Source organism: Chionomys nivalis, chromosome 15, assembly GCF_950005125.1.
Source record: "Chionomys nivalis chromosome 15, mChiNiv1.1, whole genome shotgun sequence".
Lineage (NCBI taxonomy): Eukaryota > Metazoa > Chordata > Mammalia > Rodentia > Cricetidae > Chionomys > Chionomys nivalis.
This window is the reverse complement of record NC_080100.1, coordinates 69407522-69429105: the sequence shown is the minus strand read 5'-3', so window position 1 is coordinate 69429105 and position 21584 is coordinate 69407522. Positions and strand designations below refer to the sequence as shown.

The window sequence follows — 21584 nt, the reverse complement described above, 5'->3', positions numbered from 1 at the left end:
TTCCCCTTTAAAACTAAATTAAATAGAGTTGAAAACTTTTAAAGAAGTGGGGTTGAGTTTTAAAGATTATTTCCACTTGACCATTCCCTTAAAATTATTAAAATACATTCAATATGTATTTATGTGATGTTTCTCATCACCAGGAGAACTAGGCTGTGTGACCATGAACTGTTGTGACACTACCCCTAATTCCTGTCACTATTCCCATCATCCTTCACAGGCCTTCCTCCTCAGGCTGCTGAAGGACCTTATTGATAAGCAGATGTGGTCAGATGAGGGCTCTGTCTCAGAGAGGATGCTCAGGAGCCAGCTCCTCCTCCTCGCATGTGTACGCAAGTATCAGCCCTGTGTGCAGAAGGCAGAGGGTTATTTCAGAGAGTGGAAGGCATCCAATGGAAACTTGAGGTCAGTTCTCACTGAACAGGTTGTATAAAAAGGGTATCTCTCCTGTTTCTCATCATTGGCATTAACCATAGGGAGAAGCTGGATAGACAAGTCTTCCCTACTTCACGTTTTTGGAAAATAAATGGACCTTTTAAATTAATACTTTTAAATGTTCAACTTTCTATTTTAAGAAATGCAACAAAGAACTTCTCTATGCCTGAAAATCAATGTCCTGGGTGGAGTTAGAACATGATTACAGATGCCGGGTAGTGGTGGTGCAGTACTAGCGGATCTCTGTGAGTGCAAGGCCAGCCTGGTCTACAGAGCTAGTTCTAGGACAGCTAGGGTTGTTACACAGTGAAACCCTGTCCCTTGTCTCGAAAAACCAAACCAAAAAAAAACCCCACAATTACAGTAACTCTACTTTATGTAGTGTGTATAAGATGACTGAACAGACATGGCCATGGCAGGCTAGAACAGAGGCAATGTATTTTACAGGAGTTTCTTTTTTTTATTTTTTATTTATTTTTTAATTTATTTAACTATGTGTTGCTGTGAAGGTATCAGATCCCTTGGAACTGGAGTTACATATAGTTGTGAGCTGCATGTGGATGCTGGGAATTGAACTCGTGTCCTCTGGAAGAACAACCAGTGCTCTTAACCACTGAGCCATTACTCCAGCCCTTTACAGGAGTTTCTGTCTTCAAAAACCCTGTCCAGGGTATCTGGTAATTGTTCACACTGGAATCATAGGTTCTGCAGTGTCTTCAGTCTCAAGTCCTGCTAGCCCTTTTGTATTTGGAACTTAATGGCATCCAGGAATCATTTATGGCACCATCTGGATACATGCCTTTAAAAATGACATTTTTTTTAACAAAAAAAGGAAAACAAACTATCTTTTTTCATTTTACCTTACCAATTCCAGTTCCCAATCCTTTCCCTCCTCCCATTTTTGCCACTCCCCCCCCACAGAACCCATCCCTCATCCACTCCTCAGAGAGGGTAAGGCACATTGCTTTGGGGAAGGTCCAAAGCCCTCCCTACTATATCTAGGTTGAGCAAGGTATCCATCCAAAAAGAATGAATTCCCAAAAAGCCAGTATATGCAGTAGGGATAAATCCTGATGCCACTGCCAGTGACCCCATAGTCTGCCCCAGCCGTGTAACTGTCAACCACATTCAGAGGAATTAGTTTGGTTCTACGCTGGTTCCTTCCCTGTCCAGCTGGAGTTGGTGAGCTCCCATTAGCTCAGGTAAACTGTTTCAGCAGGTGTTCCCATCATGGTCTTGACCTCTTTGCTCATATTATAAATGACATGTTTACCAACCACAATGCTATTGAGATCCCTGACTTCTACATGGAATAAATTTTGAATGTGAATTTAATATCTTTCTTATCATTTAAAAGATAGATGTGTAGGCATGTATGAGTGATATTTATAACTGTATTTCTGAAACTGCTCAAATCTAATTTTAGACATTTTCTCTTGCCTGTTTTCTTAAAGTATAACAGAAGGAAACAGTAATTTATGTTTTCAGGTGTGAGCCTGTGATAAAGAAGACTTGCTCTGTCTCAGGATCTTATAGTTTTATTCTTTTCCATAGCCTCCCTATTGATGTGACCTTGGCAGTGTTTGCTGTGGGGGCCCAGAGCACAGAAGGATGGGATTTTCTTTATAGTAAATATCAGTCATCTTTGTCTAGTACTGAAAAAAGCCAAATTGAATTTGCCCTCTGCACAAGCCAAGATCCAGAAAAGCTCCAGTGGTGAGTCATGCATTGATGTCCACATGGCCAGGAAAAATTGAATGATATAGATCATTATGGCACTAGTTTTTGCTCTATTTCCCAGGAATTATTTATTCTTCTAGAAACACTGCAACAAATGGGCACATGGACACACACCCAAGGAGGATGCCATGTTTTTAAAACGAAGTATTGGGAAAATATTTAAGTCGTGTGTACTGTGTGTAACATATTTGAAGTATTTAGGATTACTTCTGGAAATTGTTTTGAGGAAATGAGGTAACATATGGTGTAGGTCTTGTAGACACTATGTAAATGTTAGTTTTTAATCATGTTGCTCGAGTGGGTTTAGCGAGACTCGACCAGTTTACCTTTTAGGACTTTATTATGACAAACAGAATTATTTCTTTTATAAATTATTTTATTGAACATTTTTGTAACTCTTCAATCAGTTATAATTAATTAGTAACATTTCTTCTTTTAATCATTATAGGCTTCTAGATCAAAGTTTTAAGGGAGAGATAATAAAAACTCAGGAATTTCCATATATTCTCATACTCATTGGCAGAAACCCAGTGGGGTATCCATTGGCCTGGAAGTTTCTGAGGGAAAACTGGAATAAACTTGTACAAAAGTAAGTAATGCCAAAAATTGTGGTGGGACTGAATGCATTCTTTTACGCCCCTACCCCATGTGTGTGTTTAACCTTTGCTATTTATATGAAGGATTATCTTAGGTTGAAGATAACTTTTCAAATTAAAATATCCCTATGTAATTTAAAACCTGAGTCCATTGCTAACCCATACACCCAGTGATGCTTTCTACCTGATCTGCCTCCCTCTTGCAAGGTCAGTGCAGCTTTCCCCTAACTCTTACAGAAGTGCATAGAGCTGTCATTTCCCTTAGGTTCTTAATCTTAATTAACTCTTGATATGGATTACATTTTACAAATAGATTGTTGTATTACTATAGGATATATAAGACACTTAACATGTAAATTGAATGGACAGCTTCTGTCATTTCTAGGTTTGAACTTGGCTCAGCAACTATAGCTCACATGGTTATGGGAACAACAGACCAGTTTTCCACCAGAGCACGTCTTGAAGAGGTAAGGGGCATGTGTATGAGAAATTCCATCTTTTGAACTTAAGTATCAATTAGCTATTATAAAAGAGCAGGAGCACATTTGTGGTATTTTGAGACTTAATCTTGTCATTTGATACAAGTTTTGAGTTCCCGTGTATATGCCTCTCATGAGACAAGCTTTGCTCTGCAATTAAAAACTTGGATTTTGCCAGGTTTTGTGGCATACACATTTAATCCAAACACTTTGGAGGCAGCAGCAGGCAGATATCTCCGAGTTAAAAGTTAACCTAGTCAATAAAACAAATTCCAGGCTAGTTAGGATTACATAGTGACATCTTGTCTCAAAACAAAATGAAAAACAACAAAAACTTTTCAACTTAAAAAAAAATGACCCAACACAATGGGCTCTTGTTTAGAGAAGATAAAAGTAAATCCCAGAGGTGCGGATGGCTGAGGTGGTGAAAGAGGCAGAGAGGGCCCAGGTGCTTCGGTACCCAAAGTAATGTTTCTATTCTCAATTATAACATCATGTTCTTCCCAAAAGAATCTAGGCATCTATAAGATCCATCTGTAAAATAAATACTAAAGAATGGAAAGCTGCAAGGAGGACAGGAGATAAGTATATGAGGACCCTACACTGAAGATTCCTATTGCAATGACATTTGACAGTTATTATGGAGCTTCCCAGTGGTCAGGCAAAAATAAGAAATTGGTATGAAACTGTGTGGCAAGATAGACTGAGAACGCATATATAAGTTCTACAAAAAGAGACATTCCTCCACCCTTCTAAGCAGAGAGGCATGTCTGAATTGGGTACTTAGCTGGATCTTAGTCTGGGGTCAGGGGAACTGTTAAAGGCTGGCTTTGATAGAGCTCTGTAGGAGTCCACATTTCATCACAATGGGCTCTTTGAGGATAATGAAATATTTCAAACAATAAGTGAAGTGAAATTATTGATGTCTGATTGTTGATGATTACCCAAAGTGATGAGGAATCAATCTTGTGTTCTACAGCAGTACACAGAGCTGAAGCACAGGGCAGGGCACATAGAAGGGAGTGTCTCTTCTCTTCCCCAGAAACTGGACTCCCAAGTAATTTTAAAACAATTCTGCATCATTTCTCACTGGAACTTGATCTTTCTAAAAGTCAAACTTTCTCCTACTTGCTATTGGAGAACCCATAACATGGTATTATGATATAGGTTTTTGAGGAGTTAGCTGTCTGGAATTCATGCTAAAAAAAAAAAAACATAGTGGCCTATACTTGCTTACTAGCTACAAATAAAAGATTAATAATACTGAAAATTTATGGGTTATTGTTAAGAAACCTTGAAGGTGAAAGGAAATAGCATGATTTTTCAGTGCTTTGGTAAGAGCAGCCTATCTTTATCATTTGAGCTGAGATACCTAGGGATGCAACAAGACCAAGATACGTTTTGAGGAGAGAGTGCTGCAGTCTTTTATTTATCTTTCCAGAAGTGTGGGCAACTCTATGTAGATATCGACAAAATATTGGCAAAGTTTGGAATCTTACCACCATAACTTGTTAAGAGCCCATTCCTCATAGTGTTGGCAGTAATATAGGCCAGACCCAAAAGAAAGACTGTATTTATATCATCGATAATGTTTTCCACGGCAAAGAAAACATCTGCACATTCTGCCTTTCAGATATAATATTTAAAACTTAAGTCTGCATATCTGTATAACAGAATTCATATTAAATAGACACAGTCAATTAACCCTTCATTGTGAAATGGTATATGCAAAGCATTTTAAAGTCTGGCAACTGCAAATAAATAAGAGCTACAGGAGAAAAAGAAGCTGACATCAGGTGTCATGAGCTCATTTTGTGTAGCTCAGACTTAAGTTATATGTAAATGTATCCAGACCCTTGGACTTCCTTCTATATAGAATGATACCAAATGCTGGAATCTGGCTTGACTTTTCTTATAACTGGCCTTAAATAACCATTCGCTTAATGTAACAAACTAATGCTTTTAAAATTCACTTTTTCTTCCCAAGGTAAAAGGATTCTTTAGTTCCTTGAAAGAGAATGGTTCTCAGCTCCGTTGTGTTCAACAAGCCATTGAGGCCATTGAGGAAAACATACGATGGATGGATAAGAATTTTGAAAAAATCAGGCTATGGCTGCAAAAGGAGAAGTTGGAAATGTGACAGTTTGTTTCTTGTCAAGTTCCTGTGATTTATAATCAGCAAAAGTTTGCTCAATTTGAGTATTTTCAAGCTAAAGATGGTTGCTTTGGTTCCCACTGAAGATATTTCCTTATTTCATTTGACTTGATCATGTCTGAGAAAAGTTTGTCTTCAATGTCTGTTGCTGCCATGGGTCTGGCTAAGATGTGGCCCTGCTGTGTAAACCCAAGTGCCCAGTTCCTTGCCACAGAAAAGCCAGGGGGCCTCTTCTCATTTCATACTTTATGCATCCACCCCACAGCTCGCAAACCCCTGTGCCTTCTGTGTCAGTCATTCGTCAATGTCTCTGCAAGACTGTGGGTAGTGAGGCACATGTGTAGCAAATACTTGGATTATCAGCCTCACTGGAAAATGGCAGTGTGCCAACCCTCCTATTGCTCTCCCTAAATCTACTGTCCACCCTGTCTTCCTGGCTGCATGTATGGGTGTTGCCATGCAGGGTCCAGTTAACCAGGCATCTTTGCCCTCTGGGTTTTTACTGATAGACAACTCTAGGAGTTTGGAGTTGGAATCCAGGAGGGACGGGGTAGAAGTTTTACTTCTGAGATAGCTTTCTTTTTCACACAGTCCTTTTCTATTTCTTGTCTGTGGTAATTGCCTCCTCCTTGTGCATTCAGGGTAAGGGAAAGAGCAGGAACCTGGTGATACCTGTCATGGTAGTACTGGTTATTTTTACACACCCTACTTGAACTTTTGTAAAAATGTGCATTTAGAAGCTTCCTTAGATAAGTCAAATATGAGAGCCACATACTTCCTTTTGAACCTCACTTCTGAAAAAAAAAAAAAAAAAACAGTGGACTCAGGTCTGTATGGGAAATACCCTTCATGCTGCAGGAGCGCCTTCCAATAGCCGCTGAAATACCAGCCCACTGTGCTGCGCGAGCGCCTTTTGCTCCTTCAGCCAATAGCTGCTGAAATACCAGCCCACTGGGGCATGGTCTATTTCTCTTTAAAAAAGAGCGGCAGCCCTCTGCTCGCTCGCTCTCTTGGTTCCGTTGCTCCTCCTTTCCTGGCTGTCGCAGCTGTTCTCACGGACTCTGGGTGGGCATTGATTCCAGTCGCGACTCGGAAACAGTACCATCTGCTGGCTAACAGGTAAAATGGCAGGTTTCTTTTTTAATGGAACTCTAGCCGCGGCTTTTGCTGCCACTTTGGTAGAAATCACAAGTGGCCTATATGCCTATGGAGGTACCTCAACTTACTTGTTATTAGGTTTTAGTTTCCTTCTTAATGTTATATCATTATGGAAGTATGTGGAATTAATTGATAGGATTAATACCATGATAGGCAAAATTGACTCCTTATCTAAAGGTACTAGGAACTTACCTAAAAGGGTCCAAGCTGTTGAATTTGACTTTCAGAAGTTATCACAGAGTTTTGATAAGGTAAAAGACAGAATACATTCATTTTAAGATATACTGGAAAGTCACTGATCCTTAAGTAGGGAATAGTGTTTTAAATTCCTGAAGAACTCACATTGGCACTTATTGCAAATACATCTCTGAGGACTCATTAAGAAAGGATAATAAGAATAACATGCTTATATTAGTATAAGGAAAGAATTCTTTAAGTCTTATATAAGAATTTTTAGATGTATAGCATAAATTACAGTATAAATGAATATAATCAATAGGAATGATGTCAAAATATAATGCTGTAATATATGATGGAAAAAGAGAGTTTAGGGGTGGGGGGGCTCAATTATATTTTCATTGCTCTAAAAAAGTATCTGAGGTAATCAGCTTAAATGAGAAAATATTTTGTCTCAGTGTTTTTAGCTTAAGGCTTGCTGGCTCTGTTGTTACTGGCCTATGGTGAGATAATATGGCTACCATAACAGTTATCAGGGAAGAATGGTTACCCACTAGTGGCCAGAAAATAGAAGGACCAGAGAGGTGTCTGGGGACACCATGTACTGTATCACAGCATACTGTCAAAGCCATACTCCCACAGACTAGACCTATTTCCTCGAACTAACACCTACCTCCTAATAGCCCATTCAAGTATGAAGTCATAAATAAATTGGTGACTGTAAATGGATTAACCTACTAAGGAGCTGAGCCCTCATGATCCAGTTCCCTCTTTTACTATTGCCAACTGGGAACCAAGGCTTCAACATGTGAGTCTCCTGGAGGGACACTTCATATCCAAACCACAACAAATGTGTTTACAATTCTATTTTTTATATTGACTGCATATGAAGGCTTGAGAACAAAATAAAAATAATCCACTAATATTTTTTTCCACAGAGTACATCTAAAAAAGAACATACAGCCAAGACTTTCCTGTAAAATATTTTCCTTTAATTGCATTTTATATCTTGATTAAAGAAACACAAATACTGCTTTGGTCACTTTCACTTTTGGAAAATCCCATTTCCTAAACAGATAAAATGTTACATGTGCAACAACTGTTTGGTAATAAAATCCACCTGCTCTTTACTTCAAAGGAAATAGCTGCAATTATTTTCTTTCAACCAAATGAATTAAAAAATAAAAGGTAAAAGAGAATTTAAAAGGACTTCTTTAGATCCCATGGCTTATGCAAGTCACTTTGAGTTACCATCAATTGCCCAATTCTTGAGAAAATTCCCAATTAAGAAAACTATTTTAGGTACCTTAAGTGTACATGAGATTTTACAGGTACTCTTAAGTTTATGTTATTTTGTTAATCATTTAAGAATATTCCTATATGTGCATGGACATTTGTATACTACAGTTATGACTTTGGAGGTGTATTTGTCAATGTCAAAGGTCTCGGTGTATTTTTAGAAACAAAAGGAACAAACATCTATACTGCCCAGAGTCAAGTATTAGACACCAATAGGTTCAAATCTCTCAGGCAGGATATTCTTTTCTTGTCAGTGCCTTGAAAACAGAACAGTGACCACCCTTTTTATAGAACTAGGAATTTAACACTTGTGTGTGTAGAATTTGATATCTAAATGGTGCATGGATGATTTGTACTTTTGGAGACAGTTACAAATATCACGTTCAATTTAAGTATTATTACTTTTGCTTGGTCTTACCTGCCCCCCTCCCAGGAATTACTGGTGATGTTAGTTATGTTTAGTAAAGTTAATTAAATCCTAATAAAATATTTTCATTTGTATCAAAGGCTGTGATCTTTGGAAACAAGAAAGTTGAAGTCTGGTTTATATATACCTGACATCTTTTCCAGCATTCAATGCCAAGAAATATAGATGGAATTTTTTTTTCAAAATTCCATCATTGACACTACTGCAGTGCTCAGAAAAATCTGAGATACTATTCAAAGATGTGAGGATACCTTAACCTACTTTGATATAGAAGCAGATTTTAAATTTCATTATATACATACTGTGTGTGCATTATTTTTAAAGAAATTCATTTTTGTGTTTCATAAATTTGACTCCTGTAAAGCCACATATAGACAATGTGGCAAATGTCTCTAAGCAAATGATTACAATCTGAGGTTCATGTAGAGAGTGGAACCACAGTTTAATGCTATGGTAAACCAATATAGTTCAAACCATATGAGTATTCTAAGAATCCCAACTATATTGCTGAAACTTGCTGTGCACTGACATCACTAGCCTGTGCTTTGCTCTTCTGCTGACTTAATTCAAGTTTTAGTGTGTCCTCTCTGTCTCAAGTCTCTTCTGTCCTCATTCCTAGTAAAGGAGAGATCAGGTACGAAAGATTGGTGTTCCCTGGTTTACCCAGGTTATCTATCATTAATTTATTACTAGCAGCGCCAAAGGAGTTATGTGCCCAATATACAATATTTTATATTTGACTTATCAACATTAACCCAAAGATACATCAAATACAGTTCAAAAGCCCAAGAGAAAAAGAGGTAATAAGAAATCAGAATACTGACAAAAGATGAAAGCATTATTTTTCAAATGCTAAAAAAATTAAGTGCAAACCAAAAATAGTAATGAGATTTACAGGCACTGAACGTATAATGTGCAAAAGTTTGCAAAGGTTTTCTGGTTGGTTTTTTTTTTTTTTTTGTTGGTGTTTTAAGAAACTATGAAATATGTTTCTTACAAATATAAAGCTTCCTTCTCCCACCTAAAGGTAATTAAAAATCTTTGAAGTTTATCCATACTGATATAGCAACACAGGTGAACCAGAGAAATTCATTTTCTTTTTGAAAAACCAGTGTTTAAGATGTCCAAAGACATCACAAATACCACTGTCTAGAAGCCACCCAAAAAAATTGTCACCAAAGCCTTTGTTCTTCAAATCACCATCCACCAGTAGAAAAGTTTTTATTCAGATACCCTGAAAATACAAGAAAATACGATTAGTTTCTTAATGTGAAATCCTCGTTTAACTGAGAAGATGTGCAGCAGCTCGAGGTGGTGGCACTGGCTCCTCTACATGTCATGGATCATGGGGAAAACGGAGCCGATTTAACCCACAATTTTCTTCTAAGAGGTTCTCACTTCACATTTTCATTTGGGTGTTTATGCCACAGGTGAAAGTGAAGTTAGAAGGTGAATTTTGTAGATCTACCACGTGGGTCCCAAGGATGGAACTTGGGTGGTCAGGCTTGATGCCAAGCATCTTTACCTGCTCAGTCACCATGCCAGCCCCAGCCCCATTTCATTTTCTTTCTTTCTTTCTTTCTTTCTTTCTTTCTTTCTTTCTTTCTTTCTTTCTTTCTTTTCTTTTTTTGGCTTTGTTGGGTAAGCAGTTTCATTTTATGGCTTATAAGACGGTCAGAGCCCATCTATTGAAGGATAGGTCAGAATCAATCATTGTTCTCGAAATTAACAAGGTTAAACTATGGTTCCCAAACTCTATGGTTTCTACCGCTCAGCATGATTGTTATTTCAGAAACCAATTAATGCCATTTTGCTACAAATTGTAATACATTAATTTGCTTTGCAACAAAAATCTGTACAATTATCTGGATTTCAAAGACTCTACTAGGTTCTTGTTGGAAGGAGCTGTGGTGGACTGTGTTCCCGCCCAGCTCCTCATGGCTGGCTTTACCCGAAATAACAACACACAAATTGTATTCTTTTAAATACTGGCCCATTAGTTTTAGGGTTAATTTTTACATCTTTTTTTAACCCATATTTAATAAACTGTGTAGCACCACTAGGTTTGGCTTACCAGGAAAGGTCTTAACCTGCGTCTGTGTCGGGTGGGAGAATCATGGCGACTGTTTGCCTCTGCTTCTTTCTCCCAGCATTTTGTTCTGTCTACTCCGCCTACCTAATTTTCTGTCCTATCAAGGCCTAGGCTGTTTCTTTATTAACCAATGAAAGTAACACATAGACCCTCCTCCATCATTTGTGTAATTATTTCGGGGTATAAGCTAGCCAGGCGGCTGGGAGCTGGGGCGACAGGGAAGCAGCCTGTCGCTCCCCACTACAGGTTCTGATATATGATTTTCTTTAAAAGTCTGAGTAGTATAAAAGGTATTTTTTGTTTTGTTTTGTTTTTGTTTTTCGTTTTTGGTTTCCCAACATAGGCTTCTATGTATATCCCTGGCTGTCCTGGAACTCACTCTGTAGACCATGCTGGCCATGAACTTACAAAGATCCACCATCTTCCATCTCCTGAGAGGTGGAATTAAAGGTGTGTGCCACCACTACTCAGCTCTTAAAGAGCTCTTAATCACATAAATTTTGTTTTTAAATTCTAGTAGCACAATATTCCCTTTAGTGCCTTTTAGATAAGGGACTGCTTTGAACTTTGCACCATTTCCTGAGAGTAGGCCACAACAAGTATGAAATACTCAAGAGATAAAATTCTTGTCTCTTCCCACAATGCAAGCTGCTAGAATGGACAGTTATTGCTATTTACAGTAAAAACTCAACTTACGAAATGTGTAACTTTAACTTTCCTTTTTGTCAGCCTTTGGACTGGACGCTTCTTCTGTCTTCTAAGGGGGAAGCAAAGCTAGAGTCAGTGCTTTCATTTCTAAATCAGTGCTAAACCACTGTTTCACCAGGAAAGTTTCATGAAAAAAAAATGGGCTCCTAAGGATTAAACAAACAGGTAGTAAAGAGGGTGGGGTGAGAGCTGGGGATAAAATAGCCTAGTCTATGTTTTTCTTCATTTGACACAAACAGACTCTGTCCTTTCCACTAGGTTTTAGTTATAAGCTATAAGTAGCCTTAAATCATCCTAAATTTTCCACTTTAAACTTTTTTTTATTGTCGGTACAAGAAAACTTTCAAGTGCAGAAGTGTTTCTGGAATTAGGACAGTGTTTCACCATCCCACCATGACCCCATCTTTTTCTGCATTGGGAAGGGGCTAGCTAACTCATCTCCACTGTGTAGGTTTTCATATATGGGTTGGTCAGGCACTTTTGTAATTATAATTAAAAGATAAGGGATTAATAATTTAACCTGAGACATAATATTCTTGTATCCTGTGATGAAATCAGTTACATAAAGACTTCATTAGCTTGTTCGTAAGACGTGCTGATGAATCAATGAAAAAAGAGACCATGAATTTGGAAGAGAGCAAGGGAGGATATATTGGAGAGTTTGGAGGAAGGACTGGGACGGGCACATTGATTTAATTATAATCTTAAAAAGAAAAGAGTAACTAGTCTATTAGGGTTTTTTATTTTTCATTATGGTCCAAATAAAGATTGTAGTTATTTAAAATAAGACATACATAGAATTGGAAGGGACTTAAAAATTGTCTGAGCCAATATCCATCTCTGACTCCAGCCTGAGAAATTTTAGTGACAGGAGATGTGCAACCATGATGCTACAAATGCCCAGTTCTCAACATTTACCTTAAACCTATAACTTCCACCCATTAGTTCTCATCCTACTTTGTACAACACAGAAAGTTAGGTACTGCTATATGAATTGGATATTAAATGCCCCTTAAGAACCATGTGTAAAACGACTTTAACAAGGCAGGGCCTTATAAGGTGTCCTTAGGCCAGCCATTGGGGGTGTGACCATATCTCACTCAGGGTTGTGGTATCCCATCTCTTCTGTGTTTCCTGACTTATGAGGTGAGCAGTTTACCCCGCAACAGATTCCTATTTTAAAGCACTGCCTCATGAGAGGAACAAAGCAATATGATAATCAATCATAAGATGGATTTTCTCTTTGTAACATAACTATCTCAAGTATACAGTGACATGATGCTGGTCATTATATGGATTGTATTATTATTTACTAATCTCCCTCCCAAACACCATCCAATTAATACTGTGAAAACTCTAATGTCTTCCCTAACTTTATAAATTACCCCTGTCCTAGTTAGAGCTCTGTCAACTTAACATCCTAGAGGCACCTGAGAAGGGATTCTCAGCTGAGAGATTGTTCAATCCAGACTGCTCTGTGAGCATGTCAGTAGAGGACTATCTTGTAATTGATGTAAGAAGGCTGAGCCCACTCTAAGCAGCATTAGTCCTGGAAAAGTGAGCCTGGCTCAGCAGTAGTCTGGGAAAGAGCTACCAAGTGACCTTATATCCATGGTTTCTGCTTCAAGTTTCTGCTTGAGTTCCTGATTTTTCTCAATGACTGATTGTGATCTGGAAGTGTAAGCCAAACAAACTCCTTTTTCCATTAAGGTACTTTTTGGTCCTGGTGTTATATTATAGTACCTGAAATCAAACTAGAATAATCTTCATGTTATAAAATCTATGTAAATCACATGCTCTGGTGGTGCAGTAATAAAAGCAAACCACATGCTATTTGAACTGTTTGAAGGACACATTTCATTTATATTTTCAAAGCACAAGTTACTTAAAAACATTATATATACATACATGTAAAATATATATTTCTATCTTTAAAGTTTCAACTTAGATAACGTTATGAATTTTTTTAAAAAATTTATGTGTACTGGTATTTTGCCTGCATGTATGTCTGTATACCACATGCATGCCTGGTGCCCCCAGAGGCTGGAACAGCATTCTATTTCCTGGAACAGGAATTATAGATGGTTGTGAGTTACATGTGGGTATTGAGAACCAAATACAGATCCCCAGAAACAGTCAGTGCTTTTAAGAGCTCAGTCATTGCTTTTAAGAGCTCAGTCATTGCTCCAGCCCCCAAGAGATGGACTTTTTAATTTACTTATCTGCCTGTCCGTCATCCATCCATCCATCCATCCATCCATCCATCCATCCATCCTTCTATCTTTTTAGTAAGGCATGGGGATAGTTATTACTTAAAAGTCTTTCTCTCTAAATAGCTTACAACATCAAGCTTTAGCTAACAGGTAAATATTACTTCTTTGCAATTGTTAAACAAATACTGATATATTTATGGCCATGTTTACCTTTGACGAGTTCTTTGTTTTCACTCCATTCTTGGGTGCTTTGGAACTTGAACCCATCTTTTTGCTCTTCTCCTAAAACAATGGAAATGTAATGAGGCTACTGCCATCACCAGTCCACGGAGACATTGGATCATTAGATGAATCCAGGCTACTACTGTTAACAGCCTGCACACCCCCAACTTAACTGAATAAAAATGAGTAGCTTGGTACTAATCTTTAAAATAACAGTGACTATACTCATATTTTAGTCAGGACATAAAAAAGGCTAATAAGAGAGAACTGTGGGTTACACTGGTGCTTAATATATCCCATCATTTCATGTGAACCTCAAATGTATTCCCACAATTTTCTTTTAGAAAACCAGAGCTTAAAAAAAACATTGTTTTCTCCCATATGTTAGTAAGATGAAAACAAATATATAATTCAACAGTTGTGGTGCACTTAATCTATAAAGCATATCTCATAAATCACACAACAGGAAGGGTGGATGTTGTAGTCTATTTGCTGCTGTTTTGGCTGCATTAAACCTAACTCATGATCATGTCCTCTACACCACTGAATTTAATTTACAGACTCTCTCAGCCTCCTGCTTCTCTCTTCTGGAAACACCTAATTGACGTTTCTGTCTCCTTTCCTTTCCTCTTTTTTTCCCTTGTCCCCCCCTTCACTTTATTTTCCCATTCATTTCTTCTCATCCCCTTCTCTTTCTCCACTCTGTTCCAATCTATTCTTTCCTCTTCTTTGATAAATATCCTATGTTTTTGCATGAAGGCTATACAGCTTTCAAATGTAACAGTTTCTATGGTTAGATTAATTTCTCTGCTAACACTGAAAACAGGGGTTTGGGATTTTTTGTTTTCCTTCATGGCACATAAAAAGTCAACGTAAGTAAAGAAGAGCTCTGATTTTGTTTTTGTTTTTCAGAGACAAGGTTTCTCTTTAGCTTTGGAGCCTGTTCGGGAATTTGATCTGTAGACCAGCAGACCTCGAACTCACAGAGATTCACCTGTCTCTGTTTCCTGAGTGCTGGGATTAAAGGTGTGTGTCACCACTGCCTGGTTTGTGAGGCTGATCAGTGTGGATGTTTTACTCTCTTAACTTCAGGAAAGCTTCATTTATTAAAATACAAATAAAATATCACTACAGTTTAGAAAGATTCAGTTCAAATTACATGTTCTGAGCACTTATTAAACATCAGCCTTCTGCTAATTTGGGCACAGAAATTGAAGATCCAATTACTCTACATAGTATCCAGCTCATTGGGAAATAGGCATCTGGTGCCAGGTGACCACAAGCAGGAAGAGAATGTGCAAAGGCTACCAGGATGGTTTGAAATGGGACAAAGGCCAGAAGTGGTCCAGCAGAGCTGGAGTCAGACAGCTGCACCACAAGCGACAGGAGGAAACTCCAGAGAACTATTGAGTGGAAGAGAGTCTAGGGGATCAAAGACTATCATGAGAAATGAGGAGTGGGGGAGGGGGAGAGGGGCGGGAGGAGGGGGAGGGAAATGGGAGGCGGGGAGGAGGCGGAAAAATTTTTTTTTTCAATAAAAAACTAAAAAAAAAAAAAGAAATGAGACTTACTGTCTGTGCACTCACAAAATTATGTGGCAAACAAAAATGATGGCTTTGCAGGTTATAGGCCACATGCAGAACCCTGATAAAATGCTATTAAACTATGTAGAATAAACACATCATGAGGACACTTTTGTAAAAATATTTACTGACAAAGACAAGGAAATACATCAAATAATAGTGGTGTGGGCTGTAGAATTATAACTTTTCCTTAAGGGTGCCTATAAGATTATTCTATTAACTCTACACTGTAAAAATCACATAGATGTATACTTACATGCTCATGTGTATTTCAAAGAAATCACTATGAAAAAACACAGTACCTTTGCTGTATTCTGTGCAGTCTCTGCAGTTGAGGGGCAGCTATCCAAATCTTTGGAGAGGGCATCAATGGGGTCCTGGTCATGAGCAGGCTTCTAGGGTATTAGTAGAACCACAGAGAGATTATCATCTCATGTTCTTAACAGTAAAACATGTTTAAGAAGAAAAGCTTACTGGTGTTTATTTCCCTAAAACACTATACTACATAAAGGGGACATGAAGCATGAAAACCCAAGCATCTTCATTTTCTCCTATTCTTTTTCTTGGGGGCAGTGAGGGGGACAGTCTCATGTAGGCTGAGCCAATCTTAAACTCACCGCAAACCTCTTATTTTCCCATGTCCCGTATCAAGAGTTGGGATTACAAACATGTACCACTATGCTAGGTCCATCTTACACTCTTCACTACAGGTTTTCTCACCCAGGAAGCTGGTACTATTTTTAAATGGCTCTTGTGAGAAATAAATTGGAGTTAGTAATACAGGCCTATCTGCACACATTATTACAGAACAAAAATATTTAACAATGTTTAGCTTCTTTAAAGCTTAAAAAAAGGCCACACCTACATGAAAAACAATGAAAGTATACATCATGGTATTACCTTTGATTTCTTCGTAGGTGGCTTCTGTGGTTTGTCCTTAAAAATAAGGAAGACTTTTGGTTAACCACAATCTCTTTGTACAGGCTCACTTAGTCATAGACAGTATGTTTAGAATTCAAGGACTGTACAGAATTGATAACCTTAGCACCTAACCTAGATCTCTCCCAGATCTTTACCTTCACAGCCCTTTCAGTAGCCACGGGGATACAAGGATTTGATTCTGGAAGTGGCACAGAGATTATGTAGAAACTGTTTGCCACCAGATAATAAAATTTATATCCACTTGAGCTATATGAGCTCTTTTATTTGTTTTTATTATTGTTTGTTGTTATTGTTTTGCTTTCTTTAAAAACACTAAATTGCCTTGGCTTGTCTTGAACTTCCAATGCTTTTTCTTCAGCCTTCCAAATACCTGACTAAAGGTCTGCATTAAGCCTGATGCTCATTGTATTTTCAAAGATTATAAGTACCACTAACATCTAGGGCTTTTATCCATCGTAAAGCAAGGGCACTAAATGAAACACCTCCAATGATGGTAAGCAGATGATGTGGCAATATCAACATGGGGGAGGGTGAATGATAGCAGGATACAGAATTTCCAGGAATACTTAATGCAAGCAAAATGAAGGAGTCCTATTCTAGTAAACACTGAGACTTTGGTCAAGGAGGGGCTTCCCCACTGAGATTTCAGAGCATACAGATGGCACCTGAACTTCCTTGCTCCATTTGATGAGCAGGCCTGAGAGGGATGATTCATCCATCCCCAAACAGAAAAGGAGAGGCAATCAAGTTGGCTTAAAGAAACAAAAGTTTAGAGATACTGTGGGAAATTGCCCCCTCAATTCACCACTGCCCCTTCTCTGGTTTCTTTACACACAAACTGCTTCCTTTGACATCTCATTGCTTCGGTCATTTTTAGAGAACGTTCTTGAAAAATTAACTCTTAACTATATATTCTTGGAATCATTATGAAGAGCCAAGAAGTACAACTCAACATCAGGGCTCAGAACATGAGTAATAGGACTATTTCAAGAAGATATAGCAGAGGGTAGAAATCCTGCTCATCACCTCTGAAGACACAGTGAAAGTACTGTCATGATATGTTTTTATGTGCTGTAAGAGTGAAGCCTTCATTCACTTCCAGAGAAGTGAGAGCAGCGACATGATCTAGACTGTGTGCCTTAATTTACCTGCCCATCATTGTCCAGAAGATGCCTATACTCAGGTGGGATGGTGTCGTCTCTTTCTCCCAGTTTCTCTTTATGTTCTGCTTTAATTTTTTCCTATAAACATTGAAGAGGAAAAAAAAGATGTTCATTTCTTTCTTCACAATTCAAAGGGCAGACACTACACTATTGTATTTTCCTGAAGCAAAACTTAAAGCAACAAAATGAATAGTAAGCAAGAGCTTCTGAAAATGTGAATATGCCCATATCAGTTGTCTAGTGGCTAGGACTCATTACTATCACTGCCGTGCTATGGGTTCAATTCCTGGTCAGGAAACCAATGTTGTAATATATTTAAAAATGCCACGAAGAGAAGTCATGCCTTGCAATAAGGCTAACATAGCACATTTATTGGAAGAGGAGAGAGAAGGGGCAGAGAGGGTAGCAGAGACCAGTCTCTGGGGACAAGAGTGGAAGAAGAGAAAGATAGAAAGGGAGAGAAAGAGACAGGAAGTGGGTAACGCTTGCCTTTTAAAAGGGAACATAGCAAATGTGCACAGGGTGTGTTCTTAGTGGCTGTAGATAAGGATTTATTTTGTCAGGAACCCAAGGGCAGGCCAGTATAGATACCCAAACACTAACAACCCCTACCTGTGACATCCCCTGGTCTCTATCATAGATTTTTTGGAGTACAGATTAATCTCTTTGCAACATTACAATATAGTTTCTAAAATATAGGTAAAGTTGATCTCAATATTCATACAATGATGAGAGAATGCAAATGATAATGTCCTGTCTTTGGGACATTGTTTCAGATGCTTAGAAAGTTACCTCCTTTATTATTTCATTTTATTATTTTTGTGTGTATGATTTTTGTGTGTGTGCACAGGCATGTGCATGCCACATCATGCATATAGAGGTTGAAGAACAATCTTGAATGTGATTCCTCAATTTTCACTTTGTTTGATATAGGGTCTATTGCTTTTGCTATGCATATGCCAGGCTAGCTGGCCTACTAGCTTCCGACAGACAGCTCTACTATCTGTGCCTTTGATCTCTGTGTATGGGCTGGAATTATAGACAATCACGCTAAATGACTAAGGATTTGAACTCAGGCTGTAAGGCTTGTGTGGCAAGCACTTTACCCACTGAGCCATCTCCCTAACTCCAGCTATTTTTTGATTCTAAAACATGATGAAGTCAGTTGAAATGGCTTGTTAAATATTGTATTTTAAATATAAATGTTTATACACATTGAATATAGTTCAGTTAGTTTATTGTGACTGTCTAGACATATGTCTGCAGAGTATAAGTTTTTATATAGAGTTTGAATTCAGATTCAGTTATGCTTGTAAAAGAGGTGCAGGGGAAGCCTGTGCTATGTGTGATCTCTGCCATTACAAATACAAAGTATAGCCACTCAACAAGTATATGCTTTTGAGCAATATGCCGTTATTCCCAAATAAGACCAGGAAAAAATATTGGAAGAGAAAATTCCTTAAAACATACCTGTGCTTTCATTTTAAAATTAAATTTGGAAACAGGAATGTTTCCTGTTATGCAATGTGCACTGAAAATATAATTTTCAGTGAGAAAAAAATGCAATCTACACCGAAAAACAGGAAAATTAAATGAAATGGCCCAGCTGCTAACCACCCCCAGACAATGCCAGAGAGTCCGTGGAGGTGGGGTGGGAAATATCTTTTACCTTTACTTTATCATCTACTGGTTTGTTCTCATCTGGGTCAGGCTGTCTTTGCCCAAGACTGTCAGAGAGTTCATCCAATGCGTCATTGAGTTCTTTGTCTCCATGCTAAAAAGTAAATAATTCTGAATAAGTTATAAGTTGGCCAAACTGCTCAGGGAAATCACCAAGGAACCTTACCATTTTATTATAGACATCTAGGAGTAAGTCACAGGGATAGACAGTGTCAGAGCACAGAATATGCTGATGGTGGAAGAGACAAAAAGCAGCGAGAGCATCTGCCTTCCCTACCCAGATGCCTCAAAGAAATACCACCAGGTTAAAAAAGGCTTTTGGTGGAAATATCAGGGGCTGCACCCAAAGGGACCTAAATCTTACTTAGAGGTTCCATAAACAAACAAATAACTTTCCTTTTTAACCCACTGGTGTAGTCAGATGGCTAGCAAGCAGATTTTCAGTGGAACATAAATATGTCTTTGTTTTGTGGTTACTCTAAGATCAGATGGGGGAGGAACATGACAAAGTAGAGCCATAAAACTCAGTACCATTATTCTGCCATTTGTTGGAGCTCAATACCACTCTTGGGAATATACCCAAGAGATCCCTTATCATATGACAAAAGCATTTGTTCAACTATGTTCATAGCAGCATTATTTGTAATAGCCAGAACCTGGACGCATCCTAGGTGTCCTTCAATGGAAGAATGGATGAAGAAAGTGTGGAATATATACACATTAGAGTACTACTCTGCAGTAAAAAACAATGACTTCTCGAATTTTGCATGCAAATGGATGGAAATAGAAAATACTATCCTGAGTGAGGTAACCCAGACCCAAAAAGAAGATCATGGGATGTACTCACTCATAATTGGTTTCTAGCCATGGATAGGGGGCCACTGAGTCTATAATTTGTGGTCCTAAAGAAGCTAAACAAGAGGGCAAACCCAAGGAAAAACATATAGTTATCCTCCTGGCTATGGGAAATAGACAAGATTGCCGGGCAAAAAATTGGAATCTTGGGGGTAGGGTGGGATGGGGGTAAGGGGAGATGGAGAGAGAAAAGTGTGAAGGAGAGGATGAGGGGAACTTGGGGAAACGGGATGATTGGGGATATAGGAAGGTTGGATAGGGGAGCAGGGAAACTCATATCTTAGTTAAGGGAACCACCTAAGGGTTGGCAAGAGACTTGAACTTAGAGTGGCTACCAGATGCCCAGGGCAATGTCCCCAGTTAGTTCCTTGGGCACCTGAGGATAGGGAACCTGAAATGAACCTATCCTATAGCCATACTGATGAATATCTTGCATATCACCATAGAACCTTCATCTAGCGATGGATGGAGATAGAGACAGAGACCCACACTGGAGCACCGGACTGAGCTCCCAAGGTCCTAATGAGGAGCAGAAGGAGGGAGAACATGTACAACGAAGTCAGGACCACGAAGGGTGCACCACCCACTGAGACAGTGGGGCCGATCTATTGGGAGCTCACCAAGGCCAGCTGGACTGTGACTGAAAAAGCATGGGATAAAACCGGACTCTCTGAACATGGCGGACAATGAGAGCTGACGAGAGGCCAAGGACAATGGCACGGGGTTTTGATCCTACTTCAGGTTCTGGCTTTGTGGGAGCCGAGACAGTTTGGATGTTCAACTTCCTAGACCTGGATGGAGGGGGGAGGACCTTGGACTTTCCACAGGGCAGGGAACCCTGACTGCTCCTGGGACTGGAGAGGGAGGAGAAGAGGAGTGGGGGGAGGGGGAGAGGGGCGGGAGGAGGGGGAGGAAAATGGGAGGCGGGGAGGAGGCGGAAAAAAATTTTTTTTTCAATAAAAAAAAAAAAACACATTGCTAAGGAGTGAGTGGAAAGCCAGGTCCTTGGACTGAAAGCATGGTGAATTTTTCCCCGCCATTCTCAGTCATGTTTATACTTTGCTAGGTTCTTCTCAAGGTTTTCCTGCAAGGGTGATTTAAGCACAAAGCTTTTTAAAACTTTTCTCAGGATACTCTGCACATATGTAATTTTTTTTGAAAGATTGCTAGACAAAGCAAAGAAAATTTGCAAGAATTATGATAGTAAACTCTGATGTTCACATATAATTCATTAAAATAAACATTTTTACCTAGTTTTACTGACATTCTAAACACACACACACACACACAATTCTCTAATGGGAAAAGCAAAGGAAAGGAACCACTGTAAAAATATCCTGAAAGGCAGAGGCTTAGATCTGAATTGAGAAAAGAACTGCAGCAATGAGAGTGGCTGATTCACTGATTCTTTCTGCTGCACCTTTTAGTCATGTAGACTAAACATACACACATGGAAGGGAGTATTTTGCTTGTTTTAAGCAACTGATTTCCAATAAAATACAGGAACACAGCTGTAAATGGTGGAGCTACCTGTGGTTAGTTTGGACTTTGTCAGCTCTCTCTGGATATTTTGATCATCTCTCAGATGATCTTGAGCTGACCCAACAGGATAAAAATTCATCAGAATCCAAGACCACCGTATTAAGAAAGTTTTGACATC

The 21584-nt window shown here is 38.7% G+C and overlaps 2 protein-coding genes across 8 annotated transcripts in view; one reads left to right on the top strand and one right to left on the bottom strand.

Annotated features, from left to right (window-relative positions):
- Erap1 (endoplasmic reticulum aminopeptidase 1) overlaps window positions 1-8513 on the top strand; it is a 41465-nt gene extending 32952 nt beyond the window's left edge. For all 3 annotated transcript variants that reach the window (XM_057789638.1, XM_057789639.1, XM_057789640.1), the window contains exons 15-19: window positions 221-405; window positions 1990-2151; window positions 2624-2764; window positions 3157-3238; window positions 5238-8513. In XM_057789638.1, the coding sequence (XP_057645621.1) occupies window positions 221-405; window positions 1990-2151; window positions 2624-2764; window positions 3157-3238; window positions 5238-5390 (723 nt within the window). In that variant the 3' untranslated portion in view covers window positions 5391-8513. The remainder of the gene's footprint in view (window positions 1-220; window positions 406-1989; window positions 2152-2623; window positions 2765-3156; window positions 3239-5237) is intronic.
- Window positions 8514-8998: 485 nt separating this feature from the next.
- Cast (calpastatin) overlaps window positions 8999-21584 on the bottom strand; it is a 113593-nt gene continuing 101007 nt past the window's right edge. For all 5 annotated transcript variants that reach the window (XM_057789641.1, XM_057789643.1, XM_057789642.1 and 2 more), the window contains 7 exons: window positions 19059-19163; window positions 17375-17467; window positions 16185-16220; window positions 15587-15679; window positions 13690-13761; window positions 11255-11315; window positions 8999-9700 (listed from right to left, as the gene is read on the bottom strand). In XM_057789641.1, coding sequence (XP_057645624.1) covers window positions 11268-11315; window positions 13690-13761; window positions 15587-15679; window positions 16185-16220; window positions 17375-17467; window positions 19059-19163 — 447 coding nt within the window. In that variant the 3' untranslated portion in view covers window positions 8999-9700; window positions 11255-11267. The remainder of the gene's footprint in view (window positions 9701-11254; window positions 11316-13689; window positions 13762-15586; window positions 15680-16184; window positions 16221-17374; window positions 17468-19058; window positions 19164-21584) is intronic.